The 23566-nt window shown below is 45.0% G+C and overlaps 1 protein-coding gene across 2 annotated transcripts in view; it reads left to right on the top strand.

Annotated features, from left to right (window-relative positions):
• The first annotated feature begins 342 nt into the window (after positions 1–342).
• The window catches only part of PAMR1 (peptidase domain containing associated with muscle regeneration 1), a 56258-nt gene continuing 33034 nt past the window's right edge, over positions 343–23566 (top strand). For both annotated transcript variants that reach the window (XM_086894048.1, XM_086894047.1), the window contains exons 1-5: positions 343–783; positions 9457–9633; positions 10389–10517; positions 16287–16401; positions 21726–21943. In XM_086894048.1, the coding sequence (XP_086750174.1) occupies positions 711–783; positions 9457–9633; positions 10389–10517; positions 16287–16401; positions 21726–21943 (712 nt within the window). In that variant the 5' untranslated portion in view covers positions 343–710. The remainder of the gene's footprint in view (positions 784–9456; positions 9634–10388; positions 10518–16286; positions 16402–21725; positions 21944–23566) is intronic.

Below are 23566 nucleotides of genomic sequence, written 5' to 3'. Positions count from 1 at the left end.
TGGCAGAAATGGACAGTAAAAAGGTTTTGACTAGCACAAGCACATGTATGCCAAGTGATTCCTTTTGTGTGTTGTGGTTTTCATCCACTGTGGAGCGAACTTCTACTGAGCCTCATTCATTCATCTGCCCCACCATAAAAATGCACGGCTATTTTAAGCACGTCGTAAAGTGAACCATGTCACTTGGCCAGGCTGCCCAATTGCAGGACTGTGGCTCAGGAGTCTGTCTCTGCACCCAGCCCACACCCAGCATTGCCATCCCCCGGGATGCATCCACAAGCCCAACTGGAGCAAGGACAAAGTGCCTCCTTCTGGAGATGTCTGTAACTTCAGCTCACCCGCAGCAACTGGGATGGCTCATCTAGAGAAGTATCTGCATTTCTTTTTCTCTCCGCTTTAAAACATCTTTCTTTACATAAGGAAAGCTGCTACCTCTGTTCTGAGCACTGAGCCAATAAAGCTGTCACAAAAAGGATCTGTTGCCAGAGTCCAGAAAGGGTTAAGGCAGCAGTTGGAGAGGTTTGGGGTGACGTGTGCTTCTGGACGCCTGAGAAGTCTCTTGAAGGTAGTTCCCCTCTGGTGAGGATGGGAGCGTGCTGAGGTCTGAAATCCGAGATCCCTCGCAGCCTGGAGCTGGTGAGGTCCCAGTAAAAGCTGTTTGCCTGCTTTCCCTTCCCGAGCAGTCACACCGCTGCACTGGCCTGGGCAGTATGGAGCGAGCACCCTGGACACTTGTAGGACTTACTCTTCTCCAGCTCCTGCTCATCTCCTGCTTGCCAAGAGGTACTGTAAGAGAGCGTGTGTGTTCCCGGCATGGTCGAATGAGTCCCCTTCCTTCCGCGTGCTCAGAGGGGTTTGATCTCATGTGCTGTCATGGGAAGCAGAGAGATCTGCAGGGACAGCAGTAATAGAAAGAAGGGGTTCTGCTTTATGTACCTTTTTTCTTGTCAGCACGGAGTGCGTGTGTGTGTGTGTGTATGTGTGTGTAGGTTTAACCAGGAATGATTTTCAGGCAAACTTAATAGCCTTAAAAAGAAACAACTGGCTGAATTTGTTTGCCAAAGGCCATTAAGAAAAAGGTATGCAATCACTTTGCTTATTACTCCTTTTATTTTCTCAACACTCAGTGCTACGGAAATGATGATAAAAAGAGGCATTTAAGTTTTTGTAAAGCGTAATTTGTTTAGTTTGGCAACACAGAACTTTTCCTCTCCAGCCCCAACACCAAGAATGAAGGCAAAGGAGAAAAAAGTGAAGGAAAAAAAAGAAAACAAAACCCACACATTGTTTCCAATCTGGGATTTAGTTCTGCCAATATTATTCTTTTGAAGGGGAAGCCTTGTTAAAGCAGAATGATCTTTTTTATACTCAAGCCCCATCCCAGTTTCTGCTGAACCAGCATGCATTATCTTGATAAGGTTGAGGAAAAAGCATTTACTGTTGAGTGTAAATTTGCTGTAGTTATGGCCACGAACCTGGGCTGTTTACACCTGGAGGTGTCCAGACCTGCTTGCAGCAGCCAGCTGTCAGCATCGCAGGCTGCTTTCCTGGGAGCTGCAGCCCTAAGGACTGGGAGGTGAGCTGCCCTCAAGTCACCCACCCTTGAAGCTGCTGCATATTCCGGCACTGCTGACTCTCTTACCAGGGGAGCTGTCAGATCTGCAGGCACTCAGATTTCAATGACTGTAAAGAATTGGTGTCAAGGATGGTGCTTCAGAGGCCCCCTCAGCAGGGGCTGCAGCAGAGGGTCTGCTCTGCCCTGCTGACCCCTTAGGACACAGGGAACAGGTGATGACCCAGGCTGGCCACCAGCAGCTGCAGCCATCCTGGGAGGCTGGCCTCCTGCCAAAGCTGCCCCTGGGTCACAAGCACAGAGAGCTTCTCCCCACCTCTGTGCCACAAGCACTGACTTGGCCTTGCAGCGGCCTGTCCCTCAGACATGTGCCACCCTGCACACTGGCTAGGCAAGTGTGCTGGAGTGGCACAGAACTAGCCCTGCCAGTGGCAGAGCATCCCTGGGCATAGGCTGTGGCTGTCAGGCAGCTGGGTGGGAATAAACCCCTCCTGCTGCAGAGGCAGCACATCTCTCTCATGGCAAGAATCTGTTCTGCAGAACAATCTAGCGCTGAGTCCCCTCGGCAGCGGTGACAAGGGGGGGCAGGGGACAGGACAACACTGGCCAGTGGGACACAGGGGCTGTGGGGCTGTGACCTTTGGAGGGAGGGTGCTGGTTCCCCCAACAGACACTCCTCATGCTCCAGGAGCAGCGTGAGAAGAGCCTGTGGGGCACATGGACCTCAGCTGTCCCCCTCGCCCCCTGCCCTTCCCTGCCGTGCCTCCCCTGCCCTGCTGCTGCTGCTGGAGCAGCTGGTGGCACTGCCTTGGCACACAGCTGGCACATGCGGGGGCAGGAGCTGCCCCAGAGCCACTGCAGGAGGGGCTTTCAGACACAGGGGAGCAACTCCAAAGTGCAGTGGCCTTAACATGTCAGGGCAGGTTGGAAAATAGCATTTTGTCTCCTCCCCACAGATGTATCCAATTTTTATCCATATTTATCACACCCAGTTGCACAGGGCCTGCCTCGAGAGCTGGGGGCAGAAGTCAGGGCGGTCTGGGAATTTATTTTTTGGAATAAACTTGGAGTGCAAGTGACTCATGTTTCCTTAAAAATATATGTGTGTTTTTGTGTGTTTCTGCCTATCTAAACCCTTCCCAACCTCTCTTCCCCTCCCCCTCCAGCCTCTGTCTAGAGAAGTGAAGGCCAGATGCACTCAGACACATCCAGATGCATTCAATCTTAGCAAATGGGTTACTTCAGTTCACATGTTTAGGTTCCTAGCATGCACAAAAGGAAAGAGATTTGCTTTTTATTTTGAAAAAAAAGCTGGGGTTACTCACTTTTGACCCTGAGGCCTCTTCAAGTAGCTCCCAGGAGTCCCTGCAAGCCTGCCAATGCCCAGGATTTTCCTCTCCACCAGCCTTGAAGGACCCCTGAGCACCACAGGACGATGCAGTTGTCAGCAGCAGGACCTCCCTTGGGCATGTGGATGCCCCTCTGCCTCCTGCAAGAACAGGGACTTGGTGAGGGGCAAACTGGAAGGAAGGCCACGGGGCAGGGAGGCAAGCGATCAGCAGGGACAGAGGCTTGGCAGGATGAGGGCATCTTCAGTCCTTGGTTAGGGCTGCACTGCACACTCCACAGGAGCTGTAAGGACTACAGTTTGAGGAGGGTTGCTGCTGTGTGTCTGGACTATTTCTGTCTGGGCAGCATTAACTGCAAGTTAAGTTGTCAACATGTTGCAGGTCTCACACCATTAGGAGAGGCAAGTCCTCAAGACAGGTCCAGCGCCTCTCCTCTACGTTTAGGACACGAGTACATTCTCATGTTATGTGGTCATGAATTTCAATACTGCAGCTGCTTCTTCTCCGCAGATTTGAAAACATTCTCCCCTATTGCAGAGGTCTAACATCATCAATGCTGTCACTTACTCAAAAGTTCTACATTCATTACCTGTTCCTGTTCCTTGTCTTGCAGCACAGAGAAAACAAATTCTCTTCCTGATCATACTAGTATCATTTTTCTGCCCAGAATAAGGTCCCAGAAAGAATCAAAGCCTGAAGGGTAATGTGGCAACCTCTGAAGAGCCTTAACCTGGCTGTTTCTTCCTGCCACAGCTTTTCTCAAATGAAGCCACAAGGCCACAGTGCCAATAATAAGATCACAAATGCCAGGTCATAAATATTGCGGAAGAAACTAAAGAAGAAAAATTTAAAAAGACAGTTAAATTACTGTGCATTTATTAAGTAGACAGATTCCACTTAGTATTGTAGATTTCCTCCTGTGTTCTCCCACTGGCTTTGATTATTTTTATTTTTTTTTAATAGAAACCCTTTATTTTTGCCTCTTCCCACTTGCCATTGTGTGAAAGCTCACACCACTGGCAGAAAAGGATGCTAACTGACTCTGTAGAAGGAGCAGTCTAATTATTCAGCAAAGGTCTGTGACCATAAAGTAAGCACACTGAGTAAAACTAAAACACTGATGTATTTTAGCTCCTCTTTTAATTAGCCCAGCTGCTGAAAAGAGTAATAGGCACATAATTTCTAAAGAGAAGCAAGTGGTTTTAGAGACAGCATTATCCCTTTCATCCTCTTAACACATCAAATAGAAAAATAGACATAATTTGCACAATATTTTATCTGAGGCAAGAAGGTTAACAATAAAGACCTGCATTTTCCTTTATTATTAAGGGTTTGGGGTAGATAATTTTCCAAGAGCCCCAGTAAAAGTCTTTTGAAGGGAACGTCCCTCTTCCCTTCCAAGGTGTCTTCCTCTTGGCCTCACTGAAATCAAATGGAGAATTCTACCATTCATCACAGTGGAGCCACAGTTTCAGCCAGTGTTGCACGCAGAGCATCTCCTGTTGTCAATGTCCACACACCTGACCTCTGTGGGGTGAGGCCCAGCTTGCATATCTGTACAGTGGCAGTAGAGCTAAATAAGAAAGGAGCAGAAAAATATGATGGACCTAAAGAAAGTGTAAGCTGCTGCTAGGTTTCATCTCTGATTAAGCTGTCTTTTCTTTAATGAGAAGTTAAAGAATCCTTTCAGATTAGAGAATCCTTTCAGAATTATGACATGATCAAACATTCCCTACTAACAGGCTTAAGAAATTGCTCTTTCAAATTCAACTGCTTGCTTCTTCAGCAGAAGACAGTAGTTTTTGTTGACCAGTATGTTGAAAAGTTAAGATGAAATCAAATACTAAGGGAGATGTTCTCATCTGCGGAACATGAATGGATTAAATAATCACTTTGAAAAAGGCATCCTCTATGGACTCAAATTCTAGAGATGTATCTGTTTGTATCTAGTCTTACACTGCAGTGTTACTGCAAGCAGCAGTTTGCAGTTTTCAAAGCAATTTGAAATAGAATTTCTTTGAGCTTAAGTAGTGTTTACCAATGTATTGATGGATAAATTAAGTCATGGAAGGAAAACTTTTGGAGGATAACAGAATGGACTTGTAGCACAGGAAGTTCCCTCCAAGGACAGATATGGCAAACTGTTTTTTTGCTCAATCAGTCATCTGATCCCTCCACATAGCAGCTACTGTCAGCACAAATACAGGGATGGGAATGGGAAGTCAGGGAGAGGAGGGAGAAAAATGTTCCATTTCAGCAGCAGCACCAGCTTATATCAGCTTAAACAGACTGTACTCTAAAAAAAATCATCATTCTTCCAAAGAAGTGGAAGACACAAGAGATTAATTGGTGTAATTGGGCTTGCTTCAATTCACCTTAGTTCTTAGCTACACAGTTATCCCAGCTCTCAGATCTTCAGAGCAGAAATCCCTTTCCTTCTAGCAAGGTATCTATGATATACAAATTCACAATGGCAAAAGATTAGTCACCTGAAGCTGACATTTTACCATGATGAGTGGCCTGACCCACCCCTGAGGCAGGAATGTGCGTGTGAATCTGTTCCTGAATCATCAGAGCTTTAAGCCTGATCTCAGTCCTGGGGATGAGGGGAGGCAGCAGCACCACTGAGGTGAATTGCTGTTGGACTGACACTGCCAACAAGGAGGACATTGTCTGGGAGCATCACCTCCAACTGGTGTCCTACAAAATCCTAGACAGCCTCTAGGATCTGACATGCTGAAGTGATTAGGAGGTCTTGCTAGGTGCAGATGTAGGCAGCAAGCATGAATGTGCTGCCATCTGAACCTGAAAATGTTCTCCCATCTCACAGTCCTGCTCAGGCTGGACCCAAAGCATCAGGTGAAGACTTGTGTTGGGCTGTGCCAGCTCCTGAGCCAAGCAGGTCTTCCCTCCAGCACACGCCCTGGATATTTGTGTGTTTTCCCAACACAGGCATTTCTTGCTTGGTTTCCATGGTCTTGAGCTGCTTCCATGTGAGCTGTTTATGCCTGGATTTAATGGGCTTTTCTTCCATCATTAAAATCTCATAAATTAATCCACTGTTTATTTGCCTGTCCAGAGTCTTGTTTGGTCTTTGCAGCTAAATATTTTGCATGGGTTGTCAAGCAGCTTCTTCCGGCTTGTCCCAAAATCAAAGACACAGTCACTGCCTGCAAGCCAGACTGCCTGCTTTGGAAGGTTATCAAAGTAAAGCTCACAAAACACCCCACAATTATCTCTGCTACAGCTGGCCAAGGCCTTGCTTTCAGTATTTTACTCAGTCAATAAATCTTCCCCCACTTTTCTCTGCCTCATTCTCTTCTGTTCTGGGGTAATATTGGCCAAGTGTATGTGTGGGAGCTGCCAGTGGCTGCCCATCCCCAAGCACACAAGGAGGAGCAGAGTTATGCCTCTGCCTCCCTGAAGCACAGGCTGAGCTCAGCCACACAAACAAACATTGATTACACACATAAGTGACTCTGCATATCCCTCTTAAACTTCTGAGGCAAAGGTTTTATTTGCCTTTTTTTGGTAGCCCAGAGATAAAACAAAAGGGATCCTGCTATTATTAAAGGGATGCATAAACTCTTCAATCATACTTCTTTAAAGAATAGCTTCTACAGAACCTTAAATTAATATATTCCATGATTTTTGTGAAGAAAATCCTAGAACAGCTGTCGCTAGTGGACACAAAATAGAAGTGTGGGTGCAAATCACAGCAGCAGAGGTTTCATCCCAAGAAGGCAGAAGCCTCTGCTACTGTGATTTGAATCCACGCTTCTATTTCGCGTCCACTAGCGGTAAATTGTCACTTAAAAAAAATCTCAAATCCATATATTTCCTTGTCAAGGCTATATAAATTGCCCAAACTGCAGAAACCAAGAGCCTGAAAGGGAATTAAATTGTCAGTAAATCAAAAGACAGTTTATTTTCATTGTTTAAGTTGAGACAAAAGAAGTGAGCAAACAGCATTTCTAGGTGGCAGCAAGCGTATTTTTACAATTTTTTAAGGGCCAAGATCTGCTGCTCTCTTCTTAACACTAAATATTACCTCAAGGTCAACTTATTCTACAAATGCACACATTTGATCCACCAAGAATAAGTGTGGCCTCTGCTTTTTGCCTCTTGTGCGCACAAGTTCTACATATAAAAATAAGTATGCATATGCACACATTCACACTCTCTATCTACATACAAATACATGAGTAATATTTTAGGGAAGAGTAGAGTAATTTAGGTTGAAAGGGACCTCTGGATGTCACATGGTCCAGCCCATCTCTTGGTTCTAACATGAAAGTTGTGTTGCTCACAGCCTTATCTTGCCAGGATTTGAGTTCCTGCAAGGATGGAGATATTCCTTTGTCATCCCAATGTAACTTCGCCTGTGAATATTTGGATCGTTTTACAGACAAAAATTTCTTTTGGATAATATATGCACTTTATTAATAGACTTTAGCTATTTTGAGATAAATTAGATTTCTATCTTGAGTTAGAAAAAATGAGAATTTGAAGGATGCTTTACAAAAGCTCTGAGTGTTGGGTAATTATTTATTAGTCAGACTTTAGAGACTACTGCTTCAGGAAGGAGTGAGACCCCCACCCCATACACCAGAGACACAGCTATTGTCTGTCTGGTATGGTGAGATGAATCAAACTGAGTGTCAGTTCTATAGAGATAATTAGATGTGTGTAATTAATTTTCTCTGGAATCTGAATCAGATACAATTCATAGATAAAAGGCTTAATTAAAAGGGAATAATAGCCATAGGTTAAGAAGCCCCAGCTTGGCCAGGTTGATTGACTGCCATTCTGGAAAACAGAAGGCATGAGTTTAATTCCTGGCTCTACTACTGTTTTTCCCTGGGACCTTGAGCAAAGTCACTTCACCTCCCATGTGCTTCATCTTCCCATCTGGAATGAGAACTTTGTAAAGCATGTCAAGATCTACAGGCAAAAGAAGCTATAACTGCTGAACACTAAGATTATTTCAATGCAAGATTCCACTACTGGAATAAAAAACTACGGAATCTTATTGCATGGCAGGAACAGCCTTTTCTTTTTTGAATGATTATAGGGGCAGAGAGGGGGAATGGAAAGGTTTCAGCACAAACAGCAGCCTCGTTCCTAAACTTAGAGCAGCCGCGGACTCTCCCCGATCGGTACACCAGGCACAAGGGAAAGGCTCAGTTCTGAGGAGTGCAAAGGGCTGCATTTCATTTCCCAGCCAAACGGGGTGAAGAAGAAACAGTTTGGTGGTCCTTTTTTTATGGAGTAAGTAAAAATCATTAGGGGAGAAGATAAGCTTCCAGGAACCAGGCTTCATGAGGTCACAGAGAGTCAAGTGAGACAGAGCAGCAAGGCTCAGTATTAGGGAGCTCCAGCAGGCACAGTAATTGGGTTATCAGCGCCAGTGAAACGAGAAACAGTTGTGTGAGAAGGGAGCCAGGTACAGGCATGCATGGGAGTTTTGCACCTTAGAGATGTATGGCTTGTTTCATGACAAGGCAACTCTGTTACTCAGAGTTTAATATACAAGGAAAAAGGTTACCTAACCGCAATTAAAAAAAAAAAAAAAAAAAAAGGAAAAAAAAAAAAGAAAAATAGGTTAGCAGGGGAAAAAAGAGCTAGTCTCATTAAGTTTTCTTCATGTCTCGTCTTTCTAGTCTGCTCTCTCTTTTTACTATCAAACTCCATGAAAGCAGTCATCAGGGCTGTCAGGTGGTTAGAAGACACGATGACAGCTCTGTGCATTCCTTAGATCTCTCTTTGTAGAATTTAGACAGCCCACTGGTGGGGAAAGACAGAATCTGCCCTTATAATACTGTGGCAATCCTGAGTCACAGTCTGAGGTTGTTTCTTAAAAGGGTGTTTCCAGCATAGCTTAGATATAATATGAGGTTATGCTAAATAATAGAAAGATGTTACCATATAAGAAATTCCAGGTAAAATTAACCTTTAAAAAAACCAAAATAATCTTATTTCCTTTGGCAGGGAAGTCAAATGTAACAAAATGTGCATCTGGGTGAAAATAGGAAGTGAAACCAGCTAAAATCCAACTTTCCAAAGTCGCCTTTCCTGGTGGGCCCCTTAATTTTCAAGAATAGCAGATTCACAAGCAGAAATACAGCCAAAACATGCTATCATAGTTTAAATAATCTATGCTATATATGATGCTTTAAATCAGTCCTGCAATCTGAAGAAACTTTCTCATGTGATGTCATCCTCTGTGGTTTTTCAAAGCTATTTTTCTCACCACAGAAGTGGGAAGGCCTTGCTGAGAAAGTAAACATATTCCTTCCCCCTGGTCTGTTTGCTTCCTCTGGCTGGCACTGCAAAACTCCTGCATGTTCTTTAGACACACAAACCACGCTGACATTTCAGGCACATGTTACCACCTAGTTTGGGTTTTTCTGGGCTGAAGATCTTGGCCAGCCCCATGCCATCCATGATCTGACAAACCACTGGATAATAGATCCTGCCACTCCTCATCAGATATGGGTTATTTCCATGTGTCCTCCTCTCTGTTCTCTGCAGAGTACACAGTGATCAATGAAAACTGCCCAGGAGCTGAGTGGAATATCATGTGTCGGGAATGCTGTGAATATGACCAAATTGAGTGCATCTGCCCAGGACAGAAACAAAGAGTGGGCTACACCATTCCCTGCTGTAGGAACGAGGAGAACGAGTGTGACTCCTGTTTAATCCACCCAGGTATGTTTGTGGCTATGCTGTGTTCACACCAAATCTTTGGCCAAGGCATGATGGCAGATGCTGGTCAGGACAGTGGTGAACAAGCACATCTCACTGAGGCATGGGATTGTCCTGAATTTCCTCCAGAACTTCATCTGCCACTCAGCTGACAGCAGAAAGACACTTGGCAAGGTTCCCCCAAAGCAGGAAGCATCACTGGCCAAAAAATCCCAACACTTTCTACTACCAGTGTTGTCCTCAGGATGTCTTGGGCAGGCTTGGAAGCTGCCAAAGGGTGACGCTATAGCTGGCTTCACACCAGGAGTGTTTTAGTGGTACTCTTGGACGATTTGCACCCCCAAAGCAAGAAAAGAGAGACAACTTGGAAGTCCCACAAGCAAGAAGAAAAAAGAAAAGTGAAAGGTGAGAGGAGGAGAAAGTAGGAGGAGCTAGGACCAGTTTAGAAATCATCAGAATCATTTAGGCTGGGCCCAAGTGGCATCAGTACACACATTCAGACTCCTGAGAGAGGCGTTTACAGTTGGAGCAATGAGATTTAGAGGTTTGGGCAAATCAGACCGGGAGTTTGGTTCCAAATCTCAGTCTGAGCTGCCTAGGGCGTGGAGGTTGGGTATGGTTCCCAGAGGGGAAGCTGTCAGCACCTCCACAGTCATTAACGTCATTGGCATTTTCTGTGGAAAAGACAGAGAGGCTGCTCCTCTTCCTGCAGGACAATCCACCTTGGCTTTCATCTAACACACTGGCTCTCTTTTTAGGCTGTACCATCTTTGAGAACTGCAAGTCCTGTCGCAATGGCTCCTGGGGAGGGACACTTGATGACTTCTACATCAAGGGAATCTACTGTGCAGAGTGCAGAGCTGGCTGGTATGGAGGAGACTGCATGAGTAAGTGTCCTACACGGGCTGGGAGGGATGTCAGGGACAGCGAGTGGTGGGACAGAGCCAGGGCCATGCTGTGCCTTTCCAGCTATTCCTGTACAGCAACTCTTGCAAAGGGCACAAGCAGGAGAAGGCAAATACAACCAGGCAGTGAGGAGATCTACAGTTAAGAAAAATCTTCTCTCCCAGTGGTTGTCTGAGAGATATTGGACTGGGCCTCATGTCATGGTGGGTTAGAACCCTACTAAACGTCTGTTTGGGATTGGTTTATTTTAATACTTTAACTGCCATGACTCCAGAAATCTTCTGAAATCTTCATTTCTTGGACATACTTCATCACTGTCCCAGAGCATAAGCATAAACATTTACAAGGGCAACAGCTTTATCTAAGAGCTTACCCTCTGTCCTCCTTCAACCCCTGCCAGCCCCAATGATATCCCAGTGTTTCCTTCTCTGCCGGACACCTTCAACACCTCAACACCTTCAAGGTGCCTCCAGAAAACACCGTCTTGCAACTTCTGATTATGTCACAACAATTAGTGATTCAGGCCCTGGTAGCAATATCTAAAGGTTTTGTTCCTGACAGTGTACAAAAGCTCCTGCTTTTTTAGTTTCACTAAGTTGTTAATCCCCATTCTTTCAATAATTAATTCCATCAGCTAATTATATAGTGTTCAAGACCGGTATTTCCTTCACCAATTTCCCACCAGTGAAGGTGTAGCTCTCTTTCAATTTTTATTGACTGTCTCTTTGTTCCTATTTCACTGGAAGGGATAGACACAGAGTCTGCTTTCCCTAGTCCATTCTGTCCATTGTACTTTTGGCTTGTGTCCTCTTAGTCACTGATTTTAAAGTAACATTTTAACTTGCTTTCACAACACTGCCCATGACCATTCAGGAGGTGAAAACATATAAAATAAAATCATTGCTTCAAAAAAGCAGAATGTGGGGAAACAACATGTTTCAGCAAGAGAGCTAACTCAACCTTGAGGCTTTTTGATCAACTGAGTCCCTTGCCGGAGTGATTTCTGAGAACATTTTAAAGTCCCATTTTCTCTAGGTCCATGCTAGAGCTTCTGTGGAATTTTCTTTAAAAGTAGATTTAAAAGTAGTAATTTTTCCTCCATCTGCCAGAAGATATTGGTCGTCTGCAGTATATTTCAGTTTATTCTTCCCACTTGTGTTGCAGCAAATACACCTTCACAAAGAAGTCCATTTGGTCATTTTTGCAGTACTGAAATTTTGGACAGCTTTGTCCTATAGTGCTTTTCTTACTACTTGTTCTTTTAAGGGGACCAGTGTGACACTGAGGCTGTGGTCTCTTTCACATGGATCTGCCATACTTGAGAGGTAGGGTAGGAAGGTTAGTGCTATTGTCTCTTAAAGTGGGGGCACAGAGGATAGTAGTGACCCCAGCACATCCTGAGCTCCCCTTTTGTGGCTCTCGTGGCTATCTCAATTTTGGCCTTGACGGTAGGCTCAGGCATGCAGAGAACTGCATGTCTGGAAAGCAGCCTATAACCATGATGGGTGCTGGACTGCGGGCTCACAGCGATGTGGCTTTGGGTCTGGAGGGCGGCCAGCAAGTAGCCTTGGAATGCCAGCAGGCACTGACTGCTGGAGCCGTGGCTGTGCTAACACATCACAGGTGGGAGAGCCCAGGAGAAGCCATCTCTCTTTGGTACCTGCACACGGCGTCGCAGCCGAAGCTTTGCAGCCATCCCTCGGTGCCTCGCCAGCGGCAGAGGGCCGAGAAATCCCAGAACGACAAGGAAGCGCCAGTGCGGTGAGGGCGGGATGCAATCTGCCCGCTCGGTCCTGCACTGCCGAGGCCAGAGCTGCCGGGGCACGGCCCGGCGCAGCTCCCGGCGGGGCGGCGCGGAGGGAGCGCCGGGCTCTGTCTCCCTCTCGCGGGGCCGGCGGGCGCTGCCGCCGCGCCGCCGGGGCCGCCCGGGAGGGCGAGCAGCGCTCCGGCCGCTCCCCCGCGCTGCCGGGCCGTGCTGAGGCGGCGCCCCGGACACGGCACGCCCGGCCCGGCGGGCACAGCGTGCCCCGGCCGCCCGCGGGCCCCGGCGGCAGCGGCGCCTCACGGGCGGTAGGTGGCGGCCGGGGGCCCCGCAGGAGGCCGCGCCGTGAGGCCCCGGTCATCCCGCGGGACGGGAGCCAGGAGTGCGGGGAGTGCGGAGGCTCTGCGGGCGGCATCAGCGCCTGTTTAGTACTGTACGTGTAGGGGAGAGCTGTAGGGCAGCGTCTGGGCACCTCCGGGAGGGCAATGAGGCCTCGCCCCGGGGCAGCGCTCAAGGGCATGAGTGCATTTGCCAGCGCAGGGTGAGCCCCCGGTACAGATCTGTGGGAACTGCCAGCAAAAGTCGTGCTGATGGAGGGCCATGGCAAGGAAGAAGTACCATGAGATGGCCTGTGGGTCCGTCCGGCTTGTAGTACCTGCTGGCATAGCAGGAAGCATGGGCATGGCTGAAAACCCATCAGAGGATACCAGATCATTGGGTAAAAAGATAAATTATGTAGGGTAGGTCAAAGGAGTATTATTAGGAAATAAACACACTGACTAGATTTAATTGCGTGCTAGCATATTTCCTAACGGGCCTTCTCTTGGATTGAATCATCATGACCTAAAAGGCACACCAGGCTCTAAAACCAGAAGAAAACCAACCCTGCAGAACCCTCTCCTCTGTACCCTGCACTCAAATAGCTTTTGCCAACCCCAAGTTGTAATGTCATTTCAGGGCACATGCTCCATTAAAGCAGGCAAGAAAGTGGTGATTTCTAACAGCTATTCTCAACTCTGCTGTCTGAATGTGGACCCTGTGCCAGACAAGATTACTTGTAGTTTTTGAAACTTTCTGAATATTACTGTTTCACATAATACTGGTGACCAACAACCAACAGGAAGCAACAAGTTGTGACAAGTGACAGCTGACTTCCCATATCAGCCTGTTTCTGAATAGCAGTAACCTTTCTACCGTCTTTCTCCTCTGTTCAGTCATCCTGACCTTTGAAGGAGCCTCACATCTAAGATGAAGCACTCAAACAGAAGATAATGAGTTCTTACCAGAGGTCGTCTCAGGACCTCTCCCTCCATCGACCCACGGGTCTCTGTGGGCTACAACTCAGAGGTCTCCTGAATTTTTTTATTCTCTGTTAGTAACAAGCCTTGGAGGAAATCTTACTGTGGCCCTGAAAGCTGCCTTTTTTTCAGGAACAGGAACGGAACAAGGATGTTGATACTCTGCCAAAGTGGTTTATTTTTTTGTAAATGAGGCAGAATTTGCCAGCATTTGTGTTTATGATGTAAATTATTTTTGAGAGCTTTCCAGGTCTCCTGCAGATTTAGAATAGGAAGAGAAAAGACTCCTTGTGATCAACATATGATTGAACTGTTGGTGTGGGGACTGCTAGAAGTGCTGGAGGTTTAAGAGCACAGAATTTGGTGTGATCGCAAAGGTGCTTCATGCAGAGAAGGGTGGGAGCAAACCTGAGAACGTTCTTTTGGAGACGGTCATTGAATGGCTCCTATTTAGTCTCTGGACCACCTGCTTTGCTGGCCAAACCTACTTCCTCGGCGCCAGTGTTCAGAGAGTTCAGGCTGTACCACAGCAAACAGAGAAGTGTGTTTAGTATGCCGTGCATAAAAGTATCTCTTTGCACCAGTTCTTTGGCTTTCCTTTCTTAAAGGCATCGAAAACTCAAAAGCCCTTCAGGACGAAAGGGAAACTTTCTTTGAGGTGGTCCAAGCCCCCTGTCAAACCCTCTGAAGATTTCTAGCAGCTTTGTCTCAGGTTGTTTTTGAGGCAGGAGCCAATGGCAGCACAAGGGCCTGTTTCTTGCTGTGGGAAGGAGCATTATTATTTTCACCACAGCAGATCCTGCTGTACTCATTGAATCCTAATGTGGTTTCTGGGCACACTCATTAATCCTCATCTTTTACAGAGGGAACTGAGCGAGCCACAGAAGAGGATGAAACACTTTTGAGGAACTCTTCTGAGCAGGATTTCTGTTTCCTTGGGTCCTGCTTAATTAAGGGTAACCGAGGGTAAATGAACAAAGGGTATTTCATTTGAGCAACACTTTCTTAAGAAGAAAGAGGAGGAATTGACCTGCAGTCTTCATGTTTCCCCATAGACCAGATGCAGCAGGATTGATTTCCAGACACTGTGATCAATGGGAACCACAGATGCTCGGTACTTCACCAAATCAGGTCACTGTCACCCTTTCTCCCTAGGGAAGGAAGGGCCCAGAGGCAAGTGTTAAAACCCTCTGTTTCAGTCGGAAACATTCATCCTGGCTTGCTGGTTAAAAGCTTAGGGTTTCTCTAGGGAAACAGACGGAAGCAGCAGAGCTTTCTGTTGGACTGAAGAAGTAAAAAGAAGTGAGAGAATTGCTGTGGATGTCTTTTGGGTCATTTGACTTTTTACTTATCCTCATCTGCGGTGTGCAGACTTTCCTGATTAGGTGATGCTGTTAGAGTGAATTGCAATTTTTGGCTTACAGATACAGCCTCACACTCTATCAAAGCAATAGAAGGCTTACCAGGGGATGTAGCCATGTGCAAAACTCCACTCAGAAAGATGTAGCCAGGAAAGTAGGAACTGAAAAATTAGCTCTGTCTGGTACGTAGTGATTTAACTGTGCATTTTGCTAGGACATGCATGTGCAGATCACAGTAAGCTCTGAAAAAAATCACTAAACAACTCTTTTATCTTCCACAGAGGAAAATATTATTAGCCATATTTTATAGCTGGGGAAAAGGGAAAGGTTACTGAAGGTGAGAGAACTCTCTGGGCTAAAAGTGTTCAGCATTCAAGATGAGGAATTAGGACAACTATCCCTGGACAGATGCCTAGGGACAGCTGCAGGATAATCATGAAAAGATATCGCTCCCCTGGTGTGACCTTGTCTGCTGTTTGTTCATCTCATTGGCCTCTGATGGTTTTCTTAGATTGGGCACAAATGACTGGAGCACTTCATCTTATCCTGTTGGTGCTGAAGTACATTCCATAGTATGGTGAAAAACTGAGAGCAGCATAGGCAGAGTGGAACAAGACAAGAGGAAGGATAAGAATGAACCTGAAAGAAGGGATAAGGACTGTATATTCTATACTGAGTCATCAGTGTTGCACTGATGATAGAGGAGCTGTGATGTTTATATATCTTCATTGGCATGGTGGCATTAATATGCAAGGGTGATGTAGTGAATCTTGAGGACAAACGTGTCCTCTAGGAATACATCAGCTCTTTTTCCTCCCAGAGTCTCCTTATGAACAACTTACAACCATGATGTTTGGTGCAACAGATTTTTTTCTCTCATTCTTTTTCTCACTTGAGCTAATTCAAGTGTTCATTGTAGTTTTGTCACTTTCCCACCAGCTTCCTCAGCTTCAGTGGTTGCAAATGTCAGCATGGGTTCCATCAAAACTCTTCTGAACTAGATCATCAGCCAGGTGGGTGGGTTGGCTAATTAACAGAGAGGCAAAAGCTGCAAGAAATGGTTTCATGGGGCTACATTGCAAACCAGGGAGAAGCAATCAACTACAGCTTTCCTGGGGGTACTCATAGCCTAGACAATACCCCAGTATAATCATAACTCTTCACTACTGTTGTGTGGCTGTCCCAATATTTTATACAATGCCTTGTAAGAAAGGGTGTATCTTCCTAAGCCATCCTGTCAACTCCTTCTGGTGTTATTTCTACATATGTTTTCTTCAAATGTCCCTTGAAGGTTCTTCACACCATTTTTTTCCTTCTTTTTCTCCCCAGGGTGTGGGCAGGTTCTTCGGGCTTCTAGAGGTCAGATTTTGCTGGAGGGTTACCCACTGAATGCACGATGTGAATGGACAATCCATGTTCAAGCTGGATTTAACATTGAGTTAAGGTGGGTCCTACAGACTTTTAGCCAGCACTGATTTCAGGTGGACATTGGAGCATGTGGGTCAGCTGTGAGCCCTTCTGTGGGGCAGTGAAGGTATAGCAACCACTTTGTATTTGGTACCACAGCTCTTTCTCCTGGTCTGGCTTGTGATAGACAGGCACTGGACAAATCAGTGCTGTGCTTTCAATTCCCATTTAGGACAGATGGATGCTGAGGAGAATTTCTCAGGCATTGGGCACAATATGTCTCTTCAGAGATGTTTTCAAGACCTTGATAGCAGAGCACCCAATATTTTCTGAAGACTGTACCAGGCTGAACTAAGACATTCTTTGAAGAAAAGTTGCAGAAATATTTTAATATGATGTCTCATGCAAGAAGAGAGTTGCCTATGAGTCGTGCCTTTCATCTAGCCTTCATTTTCCCTCTTTTTTTTTCCTACTCATTTCACCAACCCTGTTTTCTCTGAGCCTGGAGGATGTGATTGGTTCTCCTCCAAGTCACAGAATCACAGGATTAACTAGGTTGGAAAAGACCTTTGAGAACATCAAGTCCAATCTATGACCTATGACCTAAAACACCCCACCTAATCCATGGCACTGACTGCCACATCCAGTCTTTTTTTAAATCCCTTCAGGGACAGTGACTCCACCACCTCCCTGAGCAGCCCATTCCAGTGCCCCATCACTCTTTCTGTGATTAATTTTTTCCTAATGTCTAGCCTAAACTTCCAGTTACACAGCCTAAGACTGTGTCCTATTGTCCTGTCATCGCTCTTCTGAGCTGTGCATGCTTAGACCTGTTAACCAGCCCATAATGGCTCAAGCTCAGTTCCTGCCTAGTGGGGGAGAACCTCTTTTTGGGGTAATTAATAATGTTTTCAAATGTATGCAGCAGGGTGCTCACACATGCAGCAGGAAGTATGGCAGGGGATGGTATTCAAAACACACTAGCTAATAGAATAGCTTAACCCTTCATTTCAATATTTCACTGACTTTAGAGCCCAGGCAAAAGAACTATGCTAGATACACAAATGGTTAAAATATGTTTAAACCATTTAAATATGTTCCTGTATGTTTGAAGAGAAACTTAATGAGAGGAAGAGCAACAAATCAGTTGAAAAGAAGAGCTTGTGGTTTTCCCACACGAATGCACTTTTTTCAGACTTTCAGATGTAAGCCTGTTGTGAGCTATTATTGCCTGGAGAGCATTGTGTAGAAGACACAGGAGCAATGCTTTGAGGAAGAATTTTGTGTTCACATGATGTAACTTTGCATCAGCGTCAGTGAGCATGGGTTGTACCTGCCTTCTTTTTAAGACATATTGTTGGTGAGGTGTATGATTTGCATAGCACAAGCTTAGAGAGGTGGTATTTTTCTACATTTCTGAAAAGGGCTTTGTCAATTGTGAGGCTTAAAAAGTGCTTCAAGAGCTACAGGTGTCACCCTGTCTTTGCTGTTGTGGGGATGGATGTGAGAGTGGAAATGTACCCTGTGCATGCATGTAACTATTGAATGCACTTGTCTCTGGGTGAAGTGTTAACAGCCAGATGGCATCAGGCACAAGGAGCAAAAAAAGGGACTAAAGGTTATTTTAACAATGGACACTATATCAAAGAGCAGAACTTGCTGTGGCTGCAGTAAGGAGACTCTAGTCTGTTTTCAAAGCAGGAGAATGGGGAGTGCTGTAGATAACAGATGTACTAACTCTGGAGAAATCAGACTTCCACTCTAGGCCACCCACATGCAGACTAGGAAGATGTGTCACATGAGATCCATACAGTTTGCAGTAGGGTTCACAGTTCACTGTTCAACTTTGCTGTTACAGAAGGCAGAAAACTTTAACACAAGCGTGCCTTTCTCTTCCTCCCTATGTCCATCCTTCCTGTAATCAAATAAACATAATACTAGGTATCACCTTGATGTGAAATAATGTTACATTTTAACTGTGAAGGTCTGCACTACCTTCACTACCTAGTAGTGAAGTAGTTCACTACCTGAACTACTAGTTCAGGGAAGCCTGAACTACCAAACTTCTGTTGTCAGCATCTAATTTATCTGAGCTGGGTAATGTTGGAGAATCCTAAAGCCTTTTTCTTAGTCTGATGATGAACCTAATGTCTGAATGCCTAGACATCTCAGAAGATGACATAGCACTCCCAGGGAAAGATCATGAGCTCTCCTGAATGTCCACACTTAACCCTACCACCCTGCAAGTCCTGCAGGAGACACAGAGGAAACCTTCATGGCAAAGATGGAACAGGAGGTCCTCACAGAAGGTAACCATGTAGTGTTCTGAGTCAGTTGACATCTCCAAGGTGCACCACCTCAGAGCTGCCCATTGAGGTACTTCAGCAGTTAAATATTATGGAAAACATGTATATTTAACGTAAAACTTCACCTTTAGGCTATTCCTGCACAGAAGGGCAGGTTCACCCAAGCCAACCAACAGACCCTGCCTCCTGGGTCTGCCATCCATGTTTCCTTCACTGTATTTTCATCTAAACATGCTGATCCCCTCTGTGGGTGGTAACTGCTTAGAGCTGTAATACACAGCCAACACTGTGCTGAATCAGCACAACTGCCAACAAAAGAACTCCTTTTTTCATTCTCTCTGTGCACAAATCCTGTTTGCTGCCACCCTGGCTTGCAAGGACAGGGATGGGGACAGCGTAATACAGAAGGCGAACAAAGTGGTTGTCTTTGCTTACATAGGGCAGGAAAAGTAAAACTCCCAGGAGCACAGATAAATCTTCCCTTGCTTTAAGCTGTGCCATGCAGTCCTTCGGGGATTGGCACAGTAGAGCTGTTTTGACCGTGTTGTGGTGGTAGTTTGTTTTCTCTGCTTTTTTTGCCAGCCTTGGGGGTGTTTTTGGGTTGTGATGTATAGGCTCCCTCAGCCTGAGCCGTGTCAAGGATGTCATATCACAGTAGAAGTAGCTCACAACTTTCAATTCTTTTCTTTAGTGCCTCGGCAGAGATGCAGTTTTAAATATGTCCTTTGGCTAGAAGCTTTCCTCAGAGGGGTTGGCCAATATATGCCCACTGCAGACACTGATGAAATCAAGGCAGTACTTTTCATTCCATTGTGTATCTGATGACCTGTAGCACAAAATTAGCTTGCTTAGTTTAATAATATCCAAGAGAATTATGATATAATTACGCATTCATTGGTGAGGAAACTGAGGTCCTTTGAATTGTGGATACATGTGGTTTAAACAGCAATAGACCTCATGGTCTGTAAAGGGGCCTGTCAGCTGGGCCATAGCCAATAGGTTTTTAAAAGCTTTGGCAGGTTTCCTGACCTGCCAATTCTGAGTCTTAATCGCAGGATTCCATGTTGTCAGTACAGTGTATCTGCTTCTTTGCCAAGTTAAATAAAATTCAAGTCAGAGCCCCTATGCCTTTCACATTTTCCACTCTGTTTTCATCATTTTTTAAAACAGAGAAAGCAAACAATTAAAACCAGTATTCTGTGCATGGTTCTTTCATTCTCTATGCTTATGTCCTGATATTCTTTGTTCAGGGACACACATCAAGACACAGTTTGCCTTTACATCTATAAATAATACTGCTCCCAGTACATGGGGGGCATTCCAGAAACTTTCCTTCTGTACTTGCACACATACGTAATTTTAATCAGAAATGTACAAGTTCAGAAAACCATAAAATATTTTTTCTGGTTTGGGACAGGATAAACTGTATCCTGATAAGTGTGACAAAGATGAATGGGTTAATTTGTATTGCTGTGTAACTTCCATCAGGGTACATCCCTAGGGCATGTTTCACCAGTGAAAGAATGTTTTGGAAATGTAGTGTATAACCTGATACCTTGTGAGGATGTCTCTGACAGACCTGACAGAACTAGAATTCAACTCATGCATTTTATGCAAAGCAAAGTTGAATTATCTCTCTCTAATGCATATTTAAAGCATATGTTGGGGGTTTTTTCCTACATTCCATAAATCATACAGATAATTTTAAAAAATGAGGGGCTCTGCTCCATTGGTGTAGCTCCTACAACTGCTCAGTCATTTCTCTGTAGGTAGTGTACTCCTGATACTCAAAAATCAGCCATATGACCTGAACAAAGGTGACTGAGGGAAGAGGCCTCTTAAGTCAGCTCATGAGTTTGTCAAAGGAAGGTGGAGGAACACGGAGGCCTCCTTAACATGGGGGCCCGAGTCTCAAGATGAGAAGAGTATGAAACAGGCTCCAGAATTCTCTTCCATTCAGACTGTGAGGTCAAGGAGCAGATCCAATATTCATCTCACCTCTTGGGTATGAAAATGCAGTCTTTGCAAACACTAGGTCCACACTGGAACAGGCATGTGGGAGATACAGCCTAATCCTAAATACACATCTGCAGTGTTAGGAGTCTTCAGGAAGATCGAGTACATAAGGAGTTTAGTTTGTAAAATATCCTGCTGAACAGTTAGCAGCATGGCCTCTCCCAGGCCCATTTCTTCTCCTCTTCCTGCTGTACCAAGGCTGAGTCCAGCCCCCTGACCATTGCACATTCTGCAGAGGCACTTGGTGTTGCTCCCTCTGTTTCTCGTTCATATTCTGCTGGGGTGCTTGGGCTCTGTGCCCACCTGAATTCCAATAGCAGCATATAGCATGGCTGTTAATGAACAAAAGCCTTGCACAGTGGCTGGATCGAAGCTAGAAAAGGACAGACATTGTGGGAAAAGACTTTAAGTATTTCCCTTCTGCACTAATTCCTGTGCCTTATTTCTGCTCTCAAAAGACGGGCAAGCGCCACACATTGGGGGTTTACTACCATTTTGCTTTCTAATGCAAAATGTGCTGTAGTATTTTGATTCTGTTTCTCTGGCCGTTTCTGCTTCTGTTACATCCCCAAGCTTTCCTTGTATCCCTAATTGCTGACTTCTGAACATCACAATGTAAATAGCTTTTGAACCTTGTCATTTGATACTGTAACTTTCAGTATTAGAACTTTATTTAGGGCAAATAGAACAATTTTTAGTAAACAAAACCAGTAGAAATATGCCCCCTGCAGTGCCTGACCCTGGATGAAAGTTTTGACATTGTATTATGGTGAGGGACCTGATGCACATGAATAGACTGCATGACTTCAGTTTAGACTTCACTGTTCTGACACTTGAATGCTCTCAGGGAACAACTGTATAGAGTTGAGCTGGCTTCTAGGCATCATGATGCAAAAATTGAGATGAGTGAGGGGTCTTTGTGTGGTTAGGGACTTGTCGATTCACTGAAGGAGGTAGGCCCTAAATATCTAAATGCCCAAATAAATAGTGTTCAGGGTACACAGGTAAGCAATCTAACTGTTTGTCCTTGTCCCCCAAGATTTTCCATGCTGAGCCTGGAGTTTGACTACATGTGCCAGTATGACTATGTGGAGATCCGTGATGGGGACAATTTGGACAGTCAAATAATAAAGAAATTCTGTGGAAATGAGAGGCCACCTCCCATCCGAAGCACTGGGTCTTCACTCCATGTCCTCTTCCAGTCCGATGGATCCAAGAACTTTGATGGATTTCATGCTGTCTTTGAAGAAATTACAGGTAACATAATCTAAAAGTGGAACATGCCACTCATTCTCATTAATTCAATTTCACTAATCTCTTTCCCTGTTTTGCTTCATTAAAAACTTTCATGCTGTGTTGCCAACAGCAACTTATATAAAGTCAGTGTAGGGAAGATTCAAAAGCTGTCAGATGGCATGTGAATGTGAGACTCTTCTAAAAAAGACTAAATTCCTTCTACTTGTGTGAAGAACAAGCACATCAGCCAGCAGAGAAAAGCTGCTGTTTTGTGTGGCTTTTCTGTTTGAAGAATTAAGAGCACAGAGGAAGTAGAGGAAGGGACGTGTATCTGCAATGGCAGAATTGCTCAGTGCTGTATGGAGGAGCAGAGTCACTGTCTCAAGCAGCAAAAACCTGCTGCAAAGTCTCATACATAGCTCAGTACCTGACAGAACTCATGTTGGCTCATGTACCATTAGGAATTTAAAAAAACCCAACCAACCAAGATCAAAAATCCCCAAGTGTGTACAGAGAACGAATTATTGTCCTTAAGAAAAAAATGAAGAGGCGTTTCCCATTCTGTGATGATCTCAGTGTTATAAATGATAGAAGTGGGGCTCCAGAATTACTAGTTTTGTTACTACTCAGTACTTCAGTCCCCTACATTGCTTTCCATGGTTTCAAAATAGAACTGAAAGTGTAGCTGTCTTATCATTTTGCCATTGTATTTGCAGCAGCCTCCATGCTCATCCTGGATCTTCCTTGTTTAGCTATGTAAGGAATTTTGGTCAAATCTATCTACAGTACTCCTGGCACAGAAGGTTAATCAGACTGTGCTGCTTTGCCATAGATAAACCCTGCAGGATCTATGACTCACCATAACTTGCCTTCTGTACACCCTGGTGACCCACATTTCATGAGGTCATCCAGGGTATATCTGGCTCAGGAAATTTAGTTAGTTTATATAACCCTGATATAAATACACAAACTTAGCTCTTATCAATGATCAGAGATGTAGCAAGCAATCTGAAATGTTCATACTTCTGGATGTAGCACCTATGCCATTTCTCAGCCTGCCCTCTTCTTCAAATGTCACCTTTAGTACCTGTTAGCAGGAGCAACTAGCTATTGATAGTTTGCCTGGGCTTACAGCAGGAGAGGTGATATAGGACAAATGAGTGTGTCGTGGGCTATGTTGCATAAGGGCTGCCTACACTCAGGGAACTAACATTTTCCATATGGTGCAAGCTGAATTGGTTCTGTTTTCTCTGCCCAGCAGGGAACACTCGGTATTTGAATATTGTTGAGCACTCTATTTCCGCCCCATTTTGAGTGGTAATTATTCTGAGGCTGTGAGGCTGCAAGTGTGGTAATCCACACAGAGCACATTGTAAAGGGCTTCTCAGAGTTTGTGAGGAGCTCTATTTGTGCACTTTATTATGAGGCTGTTCTGGTCTAATGTGTAGTGCAGTGAAAGGCTTTTCAAACACTCCCAGTGTCTTTTTATGTGAAGCACTAACCTGGCCAGCAGGACCATTTAAGGGAAGAATACAGTGTGCATGGGGCAGCATAGAATTGTAAGCGGGGGCAGCACAGGATCGAAAGCTCTGGCAGCACACTGAAAACTGAAGCATTTGCCCTGAAATTTCCCTCTGTGCACAG

Source organism: Cyanistes caeruleus, chromosome 6 (assembly GCF_971803275.1).
Source record: "Cyanistes caeruleus chromosome 6, bCyaCae1.hap1.1, whole genome shotgun sequence".
NCBI lineage: Eukaryota > Metazoa > Chordata > Aves > Passeriformes > Paridae > Cyanistes > Cyanistes caeruleus.
Note: the sequence above shows the minus strand (reverse complement) of the source record. Positions and strands in the feature narration are given on the sequence as shown.